This window comes from Meriones unguiculatus, chromosome 18 (assembly GCF_030254825.1).
Source record: "Meriones unguiculatus strain TT.TT164.6M chromosome 18, Bangor_MerUng_6.1, whole genome shotgun sequence".
NCBI classification, from domain to species: domain Eukaryota; kingdom Metazoa; phylum Chordata; class Mammalia; order Rodentia; family Muridae; genus Meriones; species Meriones unguiculatus.
In genome coordinates, this window is record NC_083365.1 from 11600485 (window position 1) to 11618881 (window position 18397).

At 46.3% G+C, this 18397-nt stretch overlaps 1 protein-coding gene across 2 annotated transcripts in view; it reads left to right on the forward strand.

The window, feature by feature from the left end:
* Nucleotides 1-18397, forward strand: part of Dnaaf9 (dynein axonemal assembly factor 9) — a 128076-nt gene that overhangs the window by 93423 nt on the left and 16256 nt on the right. For both annotated transcript variants that reach the window (XM_021653657.2, XM_021653656.2), the window contains exons 26-30: nucleotides 2009-2097; nucleotides 3087-3245; nucleotides 8027-8152; nucleotides 11944-11981; nucleotides 17864-17999. In XM_021653657.2, coding sequence (XP_021509332.1) covers nucleotides 2009-2097; nucleotides 3087-3245; nucleotides 8027-8152; nucleotides 11944-11981; nucleotides 17864-17999 — 548 coding nt within the window. The remainder of the gene's footprint in view (nucleotides 1-2008; nucleotides 2098-3086; nucleotides 3246-8026; nucleotides 8153-11943; nucleotides 11982-17863; nucleotides 18000-18397) is intronic.

Here is an 18397-nt window from a genome sequence, read left to right on the forward strand (position 1 = left end):
ACTTGCTCTGTAGACCATGTTGGCCTCTAACTCAGAGATCTCATCTCCCTGCTTCTGCCTCCTGAGTGCTGGGATTAAAGGCATGTGCCATCTTCGACCAGCAGGAGTGACTCTTAAGAAGCCTGCACCTACTGCTGGAGGGAAGGCTCAGCAGTTAGGAGCATTGGCTGCTACTCCAGAACAACTGAGATTGATTCCCAGCACCCACATGACAGCTCACACGGTTTATAAGTCCAGTTCCAGGGAATCCTTGCTTCCAAGGCACTGCACGCACATGGTGCACAGACTTCCATATAGTCAGAACATCCATACACATAAAATAAAAGACACCCACCGTCCTGAGCGTATACCACAGATGTTTGTGTTTCTCTTCCGACATAGGATTTAAGGGACTGAGAAATGGGCACTGGGGAGTAGGAAACAGGACTGGGAGAAAGCTGTGGGGGGGAGGAAGAACACAGTCTGGACTGTATTTGTACTCTTTGGAGAGCATAAAGGAACAGATTGGAAGCCTTGGTCCCAGGGTGAAGGGCAAGCTTGGGGCTCCAGAGAAGAGAGCCAGTAGCTGTCTCTGTACTTACGCGACCAGCTGCTGCTGAGTGCCACCAGGCTTAACAGTGCGGATTATCCGTGGCTGGCCTGTCTTAATGAGCCTCACATTTTGTGAAATAAAATGCATAGCCAAGTATGATAGCGCATGTCTGTGTCCTAGTATTCAGGAGACTGAGGCAGGAGGATCACTGCAGCTTTGAAACCATCCTGGGTGACACAGAGTTTCAGGCCAGCGTAGGCTACAGAGAAAACTTTTTCTCAAAAGAGAGAGAATGACATGCTGTAACCAGGCCTTCCTAGGCCTTGTCATCATAATAGACCTTCTCCTGTGATTGCATGATTCTTGTCTTCCCCTGCTGTTCTTCCTTGCTCAGCAAATTCCTTTTAAATGGCCTTGGAATATCCACCAGGGAAACCTGGTTCTGTGTGCTGGTGTAATGCAGTTAGGGCCAGCCGGTGGCTTCTCTCCTTTTTCATGAGAAGCTGTAAGAGAGCTTATCATGCCAAAAGTTGTGACTCAACACAGGTCATGTGGCTTGGCAGACACAGGCAGCCCACAGAAGCATCTTCATTCCCCTTACTCACCAGGCCTCCAACATCAGTAGAGCTGGAACACTTTCTCAGACTTCCTTTCTGCTCCCTAAGAAATGTTGTTACAAATACAATATCCCTCAATGTCTCTACTGGAGGTCCGTGGTCTTAAGCAAGTTAGGCTCTCTAAATGCCTTTTCTATTTTAAGTGATACAGTGATAAATGCTCCTTAGAAATTTGGTGACTATGCACATAAGTGAACTTCATGAATCCTCACACCTCCCTTGTAAGGTAAGTGGGTGTCTTAGCTTAGTTTCTAATGCTGTGATGAAACACCATGACCAAAAATAAACTTGGAGAGGAAAGGGTTTATTTCAGCTTTCAACTCTCTGAGGGAAGTCAGAGCCAGTACCTGGAGGCAGGAACTGATGCAGAGGCCATGGAGGGGTGCTGCTTACTGGCTTGCTCAGCCTGCTTTCTTATAGAACCCAGGGCCACCTGCCCAGGAGTGGCACCACCCACAGTAGCTGGGCCTTCTATCAATTTGCGATCAAGAAAATGTCCGCCAGACTTGCCTATAGGCCAATCTGATGGAGGCAGTTTTTCAGTTGAGGCACCTCTTCCCATTTGACTCTAGCTCCTGTCACGCTGACAGAAAACTGCCTAGGACCGTAGCTGTTCAAACAGGAGAACAGAGCAGGGTCTGGGCTTGTTTCTGTGTTGTGCCTGTAAAGAAGCTTTGTGCTCTTCTCACAGTAATTAGTGTTTTCAGTAATTAGTGTCGTTCACTCTAGATCAAGGAGCTAGTGAATAGTGGTGCTGGGCTTCAAAGCCAAAAGCCTTGCCCTGGAGATCGGTTTCCTTCCCTCTTGCACAGCGTTCCTCAGTTGAATTAGAAACCCATATGACTTTTTTTTCATGTAGGTTATCATCAGCATTGTAACTGGTCTCCCAGGCTGTCATGCTAACAAGCTCTGTGCTTTCCTGGTCACTCTGCATAAGGAATACGGCAGGTTAGTATGGCTTCTACTTGTGCTTTGGGGAAAGAATTGTGTCCCTGGGCCTGCCCTGGTGTGGGACACCTTCGACATCTCCTGCAATTTACCATGACGGTGCTGGCACAGCAGTCACGCATCATCTCTTCATTCAGACGCTGTGCTTAGTGCCTTGGTTAGGATTTACAGGTTAACCTGATCCTCACAGCTAGTGATTTTGTCCTATAAACTTCCTTTTGGTGAGGGGATGGACTCTCATGTAGTTCAGGCTTGCCTTGAACTTGCTGTAACTATAGCTGAGGGTGACCTTGGATTCTTGATCCTTCTGCCTCCATCTTTCAAGTGCTGGGTTATAGGCATAAGCTACCACACTCAGTTTGCATGTGCTCTTCCTCCCTCTCCTCCCCCCTTTCTCACTCTCTTCTCCCTCTCCTTCCTTTCTTTCTTCTCTCTTTCTCCCTTTCACCCTCTCCTGCTCTGTCTCCTGACTCTTGACTCTGTCTCTCTGAGAACAATAGCTAGAGCAGCCTCAGATTCATTGGCAATCCTCTTCTTCAGCTTTCTGAATGCTAGCATTATGGGCATGTGCCACCATTCCTGGCTCTTGTTCTGGAACATGGTAAATTCTTGGCCTTGCCCATTTCTTACTAGCATTACCAAGCATGAACCCAAAGCCATTTTATTCAGGAACTTACTTCCAGGTTAGAAGTTTTTCTCACTACTGAGGCCTCCTGGCCAGACATTACCTGTCTCATACACACACACATACTCTTACCCACCATGAAAGGATATTTCCTACCAAAAGCTCCAAGGATTTTGGTTTGAGGATACTGAGCTTCTAGCCCAGCTAGTTCCCGCTGTCTTTTTCTGTGCTGCCACAGTAGCTTTCTCTCCATAGTCCTGGCAGCATATCCTTGAGAATACTGGTCACGTTTAAATCCATGACTGGACATCTCAGGACCAGGCTGTGTGCAGCCTTATGCTAAGACTAACTTTGCTGCTTCCAGGTGGATGGTATACCGCCAGATCATGGACAGCTCTGAATGTTTCCATACTGCACACTTCCAAAAATACCTTTCCAGTGCCCTGGAGGCCCAGCAGAACCGCTCTGTCCGCCAGTCAGCTTACATACGCAAGAGGACCAGACTGCTGGTGGTACTACAAGGGTGAGTGTTGGAGGCCTGGGAATGGAGGCGAGGATGGGAACCTCATCATTACTATTACTGCGTATGTGCCCTAATGCTCCACGCTCCTCAGAAAGGCCAGGATGCTGTGGCCATACTGAGGCTAAGGGTAACTGACAGCTACACGTGCTTAAATTTTGGCTTGTATGTTATAATATCTCTAAGAGGTGAGAAATTAGGGAATCTGGTAAATGTTTTCTGGTAATTCTTAGCGTGATAGTAGTCTTCAAACCTTGTCATTTAGACATGGGAGCCTCATGTTTTACTCCTCCCTTTTTTGGAATTACAGATGTGGCCCCTATTTAGTTTTTAAAGGCCCCCCCTTCCCCAGTAGCTATTCCAGAAGACTTTCATGGCACCTACAATGAGAAATGTGCATAGTGCAGTTGAGCAGGGAGTTTCTGCTTCATGACTGATGCCAAGCTGTGACTGTAGGTTCCTAAATCCTAAGTCCCTGGTAAGTACTATTATTGTCAGAGGAAAGGTGGACCTCTCTCTCTCTCTCTCTCTCTCTCTCTCTCTCTCTCTGTGTGTGTGTGTGTGTGTGTGTGTGTGTGTGTGTGTAGTCTGTAGATGGATGTTTCTGTATAAATATGCATCCGTGTGTGTTCACACATAGAGCCGAAAGAGGACATGCTGTGTTTTTGCATTATGTCCTTGCTATATCTCTGTCTTATTCCTTTGTGTCAGGGTCTGAAATTGGAGCTAGGCTGGCAGCCTTCTGTCTCTGTCTCTCATAGCACTGGGGTTTTACAGGAGGTTACAGGAGTTATAGCCATGTTGTCCCCTTTTTTTTTTTTTTTAACCTTGGTGCTGGGGATTCAAACTCACATCTTCATACTTACCTTGCAAATGCTTTACTCACTGAGCTCACTGAGCCATCTCCCCAGCTAACAGGGAAGATTTGGCAGCCTTCCACAGAGGAGTGCCTTGCAAGTCCTTTATCACCTGGGCCCAGAAAGGACTGTATCGGGCCAGGAGAACAGAGCAGGGTCTGGGCTTGTTTCTGTGTTGTGCCTGTAAAGAAGCTTTGTGCTCTTCTCACAGTAATTAGTGTTTTCAGAAGGCTACTTGTTTCCCGTAAAGAATAGGCCCAGATCCAAAGCTCTGTTTGGGCTCCTGGTTGTAATGATGGGACCTGTGAGGATTAGGATGGTGTCTCTGAGAAGAAAGGCAGGTGGGAATGTGTACCCTTAGGGTCTTCCTGCACTGATAGGCCTTGTTGCAGTTTTTAGGTCTGCGGTTTTTCTTTTGCCACCCCTTTATGCCATTCCTTCAGGTTTTCTGTTACTTCTGCTAGTCAGAGGACTGGGTCAAGCCAGCATCACTACCTTCTGCCCTTGTCAGAACTGAGAGTCACTGGAGGAGGACCTGCCAACTTGTCAGTATACACAGCTAAGGTCATTTCAGGAAATATTATTGATTCCTTATTTCTCACTCCACAAGTCTGTAAAAATGTTCACATTGTGGCTGCTTCTGGTCTGCTGTAAGAACCAGCTCATGCAGCATAGACTCAGCATTCACCCAGTCACAGCACAGGGTATGAAGGACACCAAAGGATGCCCTAATGCACTCAAGTTAGAACAGCTAAACCCAGCCATAATTCCCACACCTTAAGTCCCAGCAGTGGGGAGGTAGAAGCAGGAAGATTGACCTTTGGCTACGTGAGTTAGAGGCCAGCCTGGATTATATGAGAATAGCAGCTAAATGTTGTAGGTCTTAGTTGGGCATGGTGGCACATGCCTTCAATCCCAGCACTCAGAAGGCAGAGGCTGGCAGATCTCTGTGAGTTCCAGGATGGCCAGGGCTATACAAAGAAACCATGTCTTGAAAAACAAAACAAAAAACAAAACACACACACACACACACAAAAGCTTGGGCTCTTATAGATTTGACCCTTTTTTTTTAGAGCCAACAGATAACATATAGTTGCCTGTGTTACAGCTTTCACAACTCTTTGGCGTTAGACAATATTGAGGCTGTTAGTAAAGGAAGATGCCAGGCTCCTCATATCAAGAATTCACTCCATTTATTTTATTTTACTATGTAAAATAATTGAGGCTAGCCTATGAGAAATGAGACCCTATCTCAAAAACAAAACAGAACAAACAACAAAAAAACAAATAAAAACTCCCTTTATTTCATTTTTGAACTCACAGTTGTAGTCCATGTCAAAGCTCAACACCACAAGCCTCTGAGATGGTACTGAGTTGAGTGGAAACAAGCCACTGTGGAGACTACAGCAAACTCTGTCCTGTAGCAAAAGTTTTTCTCCAAAGACTCACTGATGATGGGATGGGGGCTGGAGAGATAGTTGAGCAGTTAGGAGTATGTGTTGATAAGTAAGAGTGTTTGCTTTTGTCCCAGAGGGCCTGTGTTTGAGTTTCAGAACTCAAACTAGGCAACTCACTGCCACCTGTAGCTCTAGCTCCAGAGGATCTGCTGTCCTCCCTGGCCTCTGTGAACACCAGCATACATCTGACATATATAGATTCACACATACGAAAAGAACAAAATCAGGACTGTAGAGATGGCTCAGAGGTTAAGAGCACTTGCTGCTCTCCGGTTCACTTTTTAGCACTCACATGGTGGCTTACAATGGTCTCTAACTCGAGTTTCAGGGGAATCTGACACCCTGTCTGGCCCCCATGTGGGCACTGCATGCATGCATGTACATGTATATATATATATACACTCATACACATAAAAAATAGAAGCTGAGGCTGGAGAGATGGCTCAGAGGTTAAGAGCATGGAATGCTCTCCCAAAGGTCTTGAGTTCAATTCCCAGCAACCATATGGTGGCACAAAACCACCTATAATAAGGTTTGGTGCCCTCTTCTGGCGTGCAGGTGTTATATGTAGGCAGAACACTGTATACATAATAAATAAATTAAAAAAAAATAGAAGCCGAGATTTGAGAAACAAGCCAAGTGTTACAGTGCATATCTGCAATCCTAGCACTTTGTAGGCTGAAGCAGAAGGGTCACAAGTTCAAGGCCAGCTTGTTCTAGGTAGCAAGTTCCAAGCCACCATAGGGCTACATAGTGAGAGCCTCTATGAAATAAATAAGTAAATAACACTGGAGCAGCCAGGCACCGTGGGGAGACTCTAGAACTTAGCAAGTCCTGTCTGCCCTGAGGCTCTGCCGGTTGAGCAGGACAGAGGAGGGTGTTCTAATCTGGGATAAAGCCCAGGGCCGTTTTACAGGTGAGTTGTTTGTAGGAACTCAGGTCATGGCTCTGGCAGGCTGGGCGCTCTCCCCCACCTCCCACCCATCCCCCAATGGCCCACACAGACTCAGGTCCCTGACCTGCCAGGCTGCCATCAGGGTTGATCTCTCTCCATAGACTCAGAGCTTTGATAATAGTCTGGGTCCCGTGGGACAGTGCTGTCCTCTGTGAGGGGAAGAGCCCCTTCTTAGAGCAGCCCCAAGGTCTGCTGGGGGTCGATGTCCAGTTTATTGATCTGTGTTGCTTCAAGCTTCAGAGAATGTAGCACTGAACAGCCACACACAGTGACCAAATAAATGAGGAAAGATGTGGCCAGAGGTGCTCACAGAGAAAGCAGAGTAACAGAGACTGTAGCTGAGGGTCGGTGCTTCGCAGAGAAGCTGGTGGGAGGGGTACGGGGGAAACCAGGAGCGTGGCCACCATTGCAGTGTATGTGAAGGCACCAGATGTCGCCATGACGCCACTTAGCTCAGCGTGGAGCACTCAGCTGGCGTGTGCACCACTCCGTGAGTTCCATCTTCAGCACCACAGACACCAACAAAGTGACACTTGAGCGAGACCTGAAGGAAGCCAGCCAGGCAGGTGGCAGCAGAAAAGAGCATTGCAGCCTGAGGCGACAGGGCACAAAGGTGTGCTGGCATGTTCAGAGAGGGCCCAGGAGGCCAGCATGGTTGATTAGGGGAAGGACGGGATGAGTGATGAAATTCCCTGCTGGCTGTGAGAGGTGAGAAGGTACAGGGCCACCTGGCCACTGTAAGGGCCTCTGCTTTTGCCCTGAAAACCACTGGAGGGTTTTGGGCACAGCAGTAATGCGATCTGTCAGAGGGCTTAGCACAGCCCTGTGGTTTCCGTGTTAAGAGCAGTTTGCAGCAGTGAGGCAGAACAAAAGTAGGGGTGAGCTGGGAAACCATTGTGGTGGCCTAGGTGAAGGCCAGTAGCTGTCTGGACCTAGTGGGAGTGTTGGCAGTGATCTCTTCCAGATACACACTGAGACTAAGAAAAAAGCAGAATCAAAGTGGACAGGGCTCTCTTGGCCTAGCATCTGAAAGAGTAAAGAACCCTGGGCTTAGAATAGCAGGAACCGGGGAGGAACCGGTTTGAGGGCTTAGATTACAAACACTCCTAAGTGAAGACCTCAAACTGACGGATCTGATGACCTTGGGGAATGGGAGGAGAGGGGGAAGGAAGGAAGGACAGCAGATTCTGGCAGGAGCTCCTGGGTTATGACTAGGAAACACAGCCCCGCCCTTGTCCCGCCCTCAGAGCCCCTGCCACTCTGTTCCTACCTCAGAATAGGCTGGCTCTTCCACACACACTTCCCCTTCAGGGAAGCCGAAAGAACTTGGGAGTGAAGCCGTCCGTTGTGGATTCTGGGGGCTCTAACTCATACAGTGGGGTAACACAGGGTCTCTGTGGCAGCCTTTCTCTTAGGGTCTCCCTTCAGCCCTCGCCCACTCAGCACTCAGCACTCCCCTCTTCCCCTATTCTGTAGCCCTAACCAGGAAGCTGACCCTGTGCTTCCTCCCTTTAGCTACACGGATGTCATTGATGTTGTCCAGGCCCTGCAGACTCACCCAGACCCCAATGTCAAGTCCTGCTTCACCATTGGTGCCGTCACAGCATGTGTGGAGCCCCTGAGCTGCTACATGGAGCACAGGTAGACACCTGGGAGGGCCTCCAGCCCACAATGTGGTGTTGACATGACTGTTGATTTTCCCTTCCGCCATGAGACGGGTCTTTATGCTTGTTTGGCTTGTGAAACCATACAATAAACGAGACTATGGAAGACAGGCTTCATTAGCCCTGTGAGAGCAGGAGCCTTGTCTTTTCATGCTTGGTCACAGCTGTTGGGGGTGGGCAGCCCAGGGTTGGAGACTGGCCACATGGATGTAATGGACCCAATTATATATATTCAATCCCAAGCACTGCAAAAAAGGGTAGAGGGGGAAAGAAAGAGGGAAGGAAAAAGGGAAGGAGAGAGGAAATACATAAACCTGACAAAAGCTAAATGTGGTGGTTAAATGCCTATAATCCCAGCACTCAAGAAGCAGGGATGGGAAGATCGCTACTTAGAACCCAGCCTAGGCTACAATGAGACTCTTTCTCAAATTTAAAAATACTTGACTAGGTAGGTGCTCAAGGCCAGCCTGACCTATAGCAGAGTGAAATACCCTGCCTCAAAATAAATAAATAAATAAATAAAAATAAATAAATAAAGGAAAACAAACAAGGAAGCAGTAAATGAGTATGCCAACATGAGTACTACAGACATGGTTTTAATAAGATATGACTGGAGGTAAGTGTATAATTAAATACAGAAGTAAAGATAAATTAAGTGAATATTTAAATACAAACACCAGCATAGGGTACAAGAATCCCTGTCTCTAATAACAAAAAAAGAAACACCAGTATCTTTTAGTTGGCTTAAGAAGAAAGCCACCAGCAGCAGTGGTGGTGCACAATTTAATACCAACAACTTGGGAGACAGAGTCAGACAAATCTCTGTGAGTTTAAGGCCAACCTGTTCTACAGAGCTACTTCCAGGACAGCCAAGGCTACACAAAGAAAACCTGTCTCAAAAAAAAAGAAAGAAAGAAAAGAAAAAGAAAAGAAAGCCACCATATTAATTGGAAGGACAAGAATATCAAGATATTAGACATTTCATTCCATTCTTAAGAAGTCATGCGTACACACGTGGTGGTTTGAATGAGAATGCCCCTGCCAGAGGCTCATGTATTTGAATGCTTGGTCCCCAGTTGATGGAACTGTTTGGGAAGGATTAGGAGGTATATAGCCTTGTTGAAGGAGGTGTGTCACTGGCTTTGGGGTTTCAAAAGGCTGGAGTGATTCTAATGCTTTCTGAAGCCCTGCCTCCTACTTTTGGATCGGTATGTAAGCTCTCAGCTGTTCCTGCCACCATCCCTTTGCTCCTCCAACATGACTCTAGCCACCTGAGGCCAGCTAAGCACTTTCTTTTATGAGTTGCCTTGGATCATCACAGCAATACAAGGTAACTGGGTCAACATAAAGTCCACGTGTTTGAAATACTTATCTCTTCCAGCTTTCACACCAGCAATTCATCAGCCCCTTCCCTTGTCAGAGGTTTCGTGTCCAGCCTTCTGATAGGATATGATGCCTTATGGGAAATCTTTGTGAATTGCTATGGGCTGCTATGAGAAAGGAAGCAGGTCCCAAGAAAGCCCTAAGTGATTGCACTCCAAAATCATAGGCACTTAATGACACAGATACTTCTAAGAATATATTTGTTGTATAGCAGATGTGTAGTGGACTGTATAATCACACACACACACACACATCAGTGAAGTCAGTCTATGGTGTGGCTATTGCTTCCTTTGTTTCTGTCTTTTGGGCCTGCTTTTAGCACGCAGGGGTTCCTTCTAAGAATCTTAAACCGTGAAAGAGTCGGGCAAGAGAACTGGATTCACAGCCTGAAATAGTATTCACCAAATTTGGTTCCTGTGGTGTGTTACCAGCTATTGTGTGTGCTCCTACACATCTCACTAGCTGATTTGGGAACTGTGGAGCTCTGTGGAGCCAGACTCACCTAGACCTTGCCACAGGCCTTTGGTGCGGAATGCCTTGAGCAGGGTGCTTAGCCAGCGTTTCCAGTCCTCCGCTGACTCCTCTCCTCTGCTAGTATATAACAGCAAAATGCAGTCAGTCTGCCTGCTTGTCTACTGCCCATCCTTTATGTAGACGTGATGCAAGGCAGCGGTTCTGAGCCATGGTAGCTCCCTTCTCTAAGAGGAGCATTATAACATTGAAAATTTTTTCTTATTTTCATTTTAATTATCTATTTTTTTGAGACAGGGTTTCACTATGTAGCCCTGACTGTACAGAGGTACAGAGATTGCCTGCCTCTGCCTCCCCAGTTGCTGGAATTAAAGTCCTATGAGTGATTTTTTTTTCCTTCAGCATTCTGAAGAGACAAAGATCCTCTCCATCTTGTTTTTGTTCGTTTGTTTTTGTCTGTGTCTGTGTTTTGGAGATGGGCCTCTGGAAACCCAGCTGGTCTTGATTTGTAGGGAAGAATACCTCCATCTCCTAAGCCCTGCCTTAGCCTCTTTAAGTACTTCCTTTTACCACCATACCCGATGCTAACGGATCTTCCCACCTCTCTCTTCCTCTGTCCAGTCAGTCAACTTGCTGCTTCTGTTCTGTTCTGTTTTAGATTTGAGAGGAGGATTGGGCTGAGGGTATAGTTCAGTTGTAAAGTGCTTTCCCAGCACACAGAATGCTCTGGGTTTGATTCCCCCCAACATTAAAAAAAAAAAAAAAAAAAAAAAGATTAAAGAGGAACTGAGGTCATAGCCTACACATAAAGAGACAAGAAAAACATGGCAAGTCCAGCCATGTGTCACATGCCTTTAATTCCAGCACTTGGGGGACAGAGGCAGGAGAATCTCTGTGGGTTTGAGGCCAGCCTGGTCTGTATATTGAGCTCCATGACAGCCAGGACTACATGGACAAAGCCTCAACAGCAGAAAAGAGAGAAAGAAAAAGGGGGTGAGAAAGGAAGGAAGGAAGGAAGGAAGGAAGGAAGGAAGGAAGGAAGGAAGGAAGGAAGGAAGGAAGGGAGAAAGAAAGAAAGAAAGAAAGAAAGAAAGAAAGAAAGAAAGAAAGAAAGAAAGAAAGAAAAAAGAGATAAAGAAAGAAGAAAGAAAGCAAAGAATGGTAGGGCCAGAAAGATGGCTCAGTAAGGAAAGGTTCATGTACATGCATATACAGACCAAATATTAAATAATTTTACACAACAAAAGCTTTGACACTGAAGGCCCCTAGTACAGTTCTCTGGCTATAAACCATATCATTTTCCCCTTCACATTTCCTTTTACTCAAAAGATATCTTTTATTTTTTTAAAGATTTGTTTTTATTTTATGTGTATGGGTGTTTTGCATATAAGTATGTGTACCACATACATGCAGAACCTGTGGAAGCCAGAAGAGGGTGTAGGATCCTCGGGAACTAGAGTTACATATGCCTGTGAGCTGCCATGTGGGTGCTGAGAATCAAACCTGAGTTCTCTGCAAGAGCACCCAGTGCGCTTAACTGCTGAGCCATCTCGCTAGTCCCAATAGTATATATTTCTAAAAGACTAGCTTGGGCTGAGGTTGTAATTCAGCAACTCAATGATAAAGTACTTCACTGACCCCCAAAGATGTGGAGCTTGGATAGGGCAAGCTCCTAGGCAAGTTTCTTGTGATCTGAAGAGCTGTTGGTGCTCCAGTATCCTCCCTGCAATGTGCCATGTAGGAATTTCTATGGAACATGAACTTGGGTGTAAAACTGTGAATGTCTTGGATGACTATAGTGCTATCGGTGCTCATGACCACCTGGCATTTGTTTTATCAGTCAGATTCATGCTTTTGTGGGAAATAATGACGACTCTGAAATAACTGGTTTTGAAATCCTTTTTTTCTCCTTAGATTTCTCTTTCCTAAATGTCTCGACCAGTGTTCACAAGGTAAGCAGTATGTTCGACTTTCTGTTTATGTGCCTGTCACATTCTGATCAAATGCAGTAGGCTTTTCTTCATGCTGCTGCCTTTCTGAAATCTACAACATACAGAATTGGTCCAGGGAAAACTCTGACAACCTCCTTGTGTGCTGCTGGGTAGACACAACCCCGGGGATTCTCTCGTAATGTACTAATGCTCCCTCAGCAGCAGCAGCCCTCCTGCCCTGGCCTTGCAGCTGATGAACAGTAAATGGAGCCTCTTGGTCAGCAATATCGTTAGGCTCCTGGAGATCCAGAATAAATTAGAAGTTCCCTGCCGTGCTGCTGAGATGCTCAGCGCTCTCAGGGGATGTGCCTGGGAGGTTAGGGGGGTGACAGGGGATGTGCCTGGGGAGATAGGGGGCTGTCTAGGGATGTGCCTGGTGTGGGGTTGAGATTTCTGAATCAGCCCAGCAAGCAAGTATCTGATAGAAGAAAACAACTTGGTGTCCCCAGCATACTTGTGCCCTGCTGATCCCATTGCCAGTCCACAGGGACAGCAAAAACAGCACACCAGAGCTGTTGTCTTGGCAGAGAGCTGAGCTGGCTGCTGCTCAGGCAGGAGGCTGAGGAGGGAGAATGTTCTTGTTGGACTTGGTATGCCAGGTAGTAGCAGTCCCCCTTTGCTTTTTTGAGACAGGATCTCATGTAGTCCCACCTGGCTTCAAATCACTACGTATCCCAAATTAACCTTGAGTTCCTGATCCTCGTGCTTCTACCTCCCAATCTCCCAACTGCTAGGATTAGTAAACTGTCGTGCCTGCCTTCAGCAGCAGCAGTCTGGGTCCATCTGTAATGTCTTATCCTAGCAGATTCAGGGTTTGTTGTTGGTAGTAGTGGTGGTGATGGTGGTGGTTTGATTTTTCAAGACAGGTTTTCTCTGTGTAGCCATGGCTGTCCTGGAATTTGCTCTGTAGACTAGGCTGGCCTCGAACTCAGAGATCCGAACTGCCTCTGCGCTGACTCCCTTACCCCGAGGGCTGGGATTATAGGTATGTGCCAACTGGCAGATCCAGGTCTGTGGAGGTTGTCTGTAGGACCGGTCGACAAACTAGCTGTGGGACGTAAATTGGAAAAGAGATGTTCTCAAGATGCCTCTGCTTTCTAATTTACAGGGTTAGGGAAGCTGGGGATAGCTGTGCTTGAATAGGAAGCACAAGAAAGAACATTAGAACAGGAGATAACACGGGAGGCTGTCTGGTCCTTGGCTCTGGGCTTGGAAGCCATGACCAAAACCAAAGGCGCAGATGTTCAATATCCAGATGTGGCTTTTAAAAGGTCAGAGGGCCAGAGACGCGAAGGGGCTGGGAGACTGAAAGATGAAGCAGAGACAGACAGTATTTAAAATGCCAACGATGGGAAAAATCAGTTATGCTTAATGTTGCAGAGACCTCAATGGAAGTACAAAAACAACAACGAAAACCCATTAGTTTTGCACCCGTGAAGGGAAAAGATGACCTCAGCAGACAGGTCAGAACTGAGGCAAGTCTGCGCTGGAGCAGGGTGGGGATAGCTAACGTGGAATGCTTTCAAGAAGTGCCATTTCCAGCTGGGTGCAGTGTGCACACCTGTGACCCCAGCACTCTGGGAGGCAGGGGCAGGTGATCTCTGTGAGTCCGAGGCCAGCCTGGTCTACAGAGCAAGTCCAGGACAGCCAAGGTTACACAGAGAAACTCTGTCTCAAAAATTAAAAAAAGACAAAAAAGAAACAAAAAGAAATGTCATTTCTAGGGAGGGAAGGAGCACCACCCTCAGGATGTGAAGTAAATAAACTAATAAAAATTTTTAAAAATTGTCATTTCTAGCAAGGCATGGTTCACACCTATAATCCCAACACTCAGGAGGCATAAGCAGGTGGATCTCTCTGAGTTAAGAGGCCAGGCTGGTCTACAGAATGAATTCCAGGCCAATCTGGACTATATAGTGAGATGCTATATGAAAAAACAGAATTGCCATTTCTGTCAGAGGGTAGCAGTGGCAGGCTGGGTGGTAGGATCATCTAGTGAGACTGTGTGTGTGTATGTGTATGTGTGTGTGTGTGTGACACATGGTCTCTGTCACTCTGCTTGGTCTGGAACTCACAGAGACCCTCCTGCCTCAGCCGCTCAGTTCTGGCATTAAAGGTATGTACCACTACTAGCTAAGACACTGTCTGTCTTTTCTTTCTTTCTTTCTTTCTTCCTTCCTTCCTTCTTTTCTTCCTTCCTTCCTTCCTTCCTTCCTTCCTTCTTTTCTTCCTTTCTTCCTTCCTTCCTTCCTTCCTTCCTTCCTTCCTTCCTTCCTTCCTTCCTTCTTTCCTTCCTTCCTTCCTTCTTTCCTTCCTTCCTTCCTTCTTTCCTTCCTTCCTTCCTTTTTCTTTCTTTCACCTACTCTGACTTTCTTTCTTCCATTCATTCATTCATTCATTCATTCATTCATTCATTACTGGCTGACTGACTTTTTTCTGATTATTCAGTAAAAAATAAGTTGGTCTTGATAGAGGAACTCTGACAGATTTTAGAGCTACAGCTGGGAAATGATAACTTCTGAGGAAGTTGAAGTATCTGCTTGGCACTTCCTGACCAACCTGGGCTTGGTGACTCACCAAATCACCAAATCCCAGCACTTGAGAGGATGAAGCAGGAGAATTGTCACACCTTCAAGGGTACCTTGGCTACAAAGTGAGAGCAATCCCATCTCAAATGAACAAACAAACTTAAAAAAAAAACAAAACTTGCTTGACCTGCCTTGACCCGTCTTGTCAGTGTCGAAAGCCACCATCTTGACATTTGCCTTTCAGCATCTTTCCACTTCTCTTTGTGGAGCATAAGCACAGATGGCCAGGCTCCCCTGGCAGAGAGCCTTGAGGAATAGCTCTGTCCTCATTATCCATGACTCTGGCCTCAACCAGAAAACCTCTTCTAGAGTTCATCCTTCTGGGCTGAGGCAGGCTGAATTCCCTTGGGACATAATAGGATATTTCATTAATGAAATAAGACAAGATCCGCCTGTCTCTGCCTCCTTAGTGCTGGGTTAAAGGCGTGTACTGCCACACAAGCCAAATCCTGTCCTTTTGGATGCCTTGGTGCTCACTGTTGGTACAGAGCAGAACAAAGCTCCTGGCCCCAACAAGGTGAAACTTGTCACTGTGGCCTTGTTGGCCCTGTGTGCCAGGCAGTGCTCTACCTGCATCACAGATGGCATTTCCTCTTGGCAAGTGGCAGTTTACATAGCTGGACTGAGGAATGCTGGAGATAATCCTTTTGCTTTTTCAAGATGAAGTTAAGTCCCTTTTCTGTGCCCATTTCCTGACCTAGAATCCTTCCCTACAAAATTAGTCTATACCATACATAGCAAGCAGAACATTAGACAGGGTTCACCTAACAAGCCCCACAACCTGGGCAAAGAAAGGGGCAGTCCAGAGCTGTGCCTGGGACCCTGGTACATAGTACTTAGAAGGGCAAGTTTGTACTGACTTGACTTGCCCCTTCTGGCCAAGGAAATATAGTCTCTGGGCCTCTGCAGGTCTCTTAGCTTTTCTTGTCTCCTCACTACAAGACCCACCACATTGTTCTTTCTTCTGCCCATGGTAATCTCACAGTCGCTTTACAGGGTCTGGCTCCCTTTTTTGCCAATCCCAGGATGTACTGAGACTTTAAGGGATTCCATCGGCTTGCCCATGATGCCACATTTTGGGCATGGCCTTCTGACCTAGGCTTGCTTGGTTTCTAAAGACTCCAGAGGCATCTCTGAGGATCTCTGAGTTCAAGGCCAGCCTCATCTACAGAGCAAATTCCAGGACAGCCAGGGCTACAGAGAAACCCTGTCTTGAAAAACCAATATTAATTAATTAAAAATTATTGAATAGAAAGGCAGATTTCTGTAAGTTTAAAGCCAACCTGATCTGCATAGTCAGTTCCAGGCCAGCAAAGGCTACAAAGTGAGATGAAGTCTCAATAATTTCACTGAATAACAAAATGCAAGTGGAGAGGTTCTCCATGGGTTTCAGTGCTTGCCTAGCAGTTTAGAAGTTCTGGGTTTGATCCCTAACACCCCATAAGCCAGGGCATGACTGTAATCCCTGAACTCAGGAGGATCAGGCCTTGAAGGCCATCATCCTCAGTTACTTTGTGAGTTCTACCATATCCCAGACTGCATGGCACCCCGACTCACCCCCAAAAAAGGCAAGTCATCTTAGAGCAGAAATGGCGGTGAGAACTGTATAAACTACTTTTATAATTGTGAAAATAAGTGTGAGTTTGGAAGAAGTATGATTATGTTTGAATGGGTAATAACTTTGTTGTAAATTTGTTATAAATTCTCCATAGTTTTGTGGGTCTTACGTTTTCACAGAAGTTGTGGAGTGATGTCCTTGTTACCCATTCTACAAATCCTTACATAGGCTCCCCTTTCTTAGCATGTCACTGTATAAATATCCGTGTCAGTGCTGATCTTGGAATTGTGTGACTCTGAGAGTATAATAATTGTCAGCACCTAATGTGTAGTGGATGCTTGGTGGTGAATAGATGCCTGTGGGCTGAGCTCCTGAAGGCAGGTGACACCAGGTGATAAGGTTGGATGTAAGGGGTGTGGAAAAGCTCTTTGATCAAGAACTTCGAGTAACAGCCAAAATACTGACTTAAGAGAAGCTAAATCAGTTTGGAGACTTGTGAGATGCCATAGTGGAACTATAATCCCAGCATTCAGGAGGCAGAGGCAGAGGCAGAAAGATCACCACAGGTTGAAGGCCATTCTGGTGTACATAGTGAGTTGCAGGTTAGCCAAAGCTACAGTGTGAAATCCTGTCTCTAAAACAAAACAAAATATGAGATTAGGAAGTGAAGCCACTAAGAGGCAAAGCCCATGTACTCTTAACATGTGGCAATTCAGAAGCAGAAAGACACATATGTCTTATAAGTGGATATTAGATATATAATACAGGAAAGACATACTAAAATCTATAGTCCTAAAGAAGCTAAACAACAAGGAGGACCCTAGGGAAGAGGCTGAAACCTCATTCAGAAGGGCAAGTAGGATAGACATCGGAAGTAGGAGAAGACAGGGAAAGACTCTATCCATCAGGGTATTGAAGGAGATACTGAGACTCATGGCAAAACTTTGGGTAGAGTTCAGGAAACCTTATGGAAGAAGGGGAGATAGAAAGACCTGGAGGGGACAGGAGCTCCACAAAGAGACCAACAGAGACCCCCCCCCCCCAAAAAAAAAAACCTGGACCCAGGGGGACCTGCAAAGACCATACTCCAACCAAGGACCATGCATGGAGAAGACCTAGACCCTAGACCCTCAGATGAAGCCCATAAGCTGCTCAGTTTCCAAGCAGGTTTCCTAGTAAGTGAAGCAGGGTCTGTCTCTGACATGAACTCACTGGCCTGCTCTTTGATCACCTCCCCTGGGGGGTGCAGCTTTGCCAGGCCACAGAGGAAGATGATTCAGCCAGTCCTGATGAGACCTGTTAGACTAGGATCATATAGAAGGGGAGGAGGTCCTCCCCCATTAGTGGTCTAGGGAAAGGGTATAGGGAGAGAAAAGGAAATGGTAGGTGGGACTGGGAGGAGATAAGGGAGGGGGCTATAGCCAGGATACAAAATGAATAAATTGTAATAAATAAAAAAGGAAGGAAGGAGGGGGAGAGAGAGACCGAGAGAAAGAAAGAAGGAAAAAGAAAGAAAAAAAAAAAAGAAAGAAGAAAGATGGCAGTTCCTCGAGGAGGTGGCTAAGTCTGTCACAGGTCTGGGGCAGAGGTGATCAAGAAAAGATGGTCAGTGGAAGGAGAAAAAGACCATGTTTGCATGAACCTGCAGCCCCAATCAGGATTCTGAAGGCTGATAGATTTCTGGTTTTATTCTTCAGGCTTGGTGAATAATGTGGTGTTTACTAGTCACACGATGGAGCAGAGGCACCCTCTCCTTGTCCAGCTGCAGACACTGATCAGGGCTACCAATCCTGCTGCAGCCTTCATTCTTGCAGAAAATGGGATTGTAACAAGGTAAACTCACAGAGACTGGACTCTTCTTTCCTAGATTCAGCCCCTGGCTGGCTCACAGGGTGTCCCCGTAGATCTCAGACACACGTGGTGGAAGGAAAGAATCCACTGCTGCAAGGTGTCCTCTTACCTTCACATGCGTGCTGTGGTGTACACACACACACACACACACACACACACACACACACACGAAACGTAAAAAAATTAATAAAGTGCTGTTTTTTTTAATGTATGTAGATATTTTGAGAGAGAGAGAGAGAGAGAGAGAGAGAGAGTGTGTGTGTGTGTGTGTGTGTGTGTATGCATATACTGGGCATGATGTGCATTTCTGAATCTCCAGCATTTGGGAAGCTACGATGAGTTCAAGTTCAACCAGGCTGAGCTACATTCTGAGAACCTTT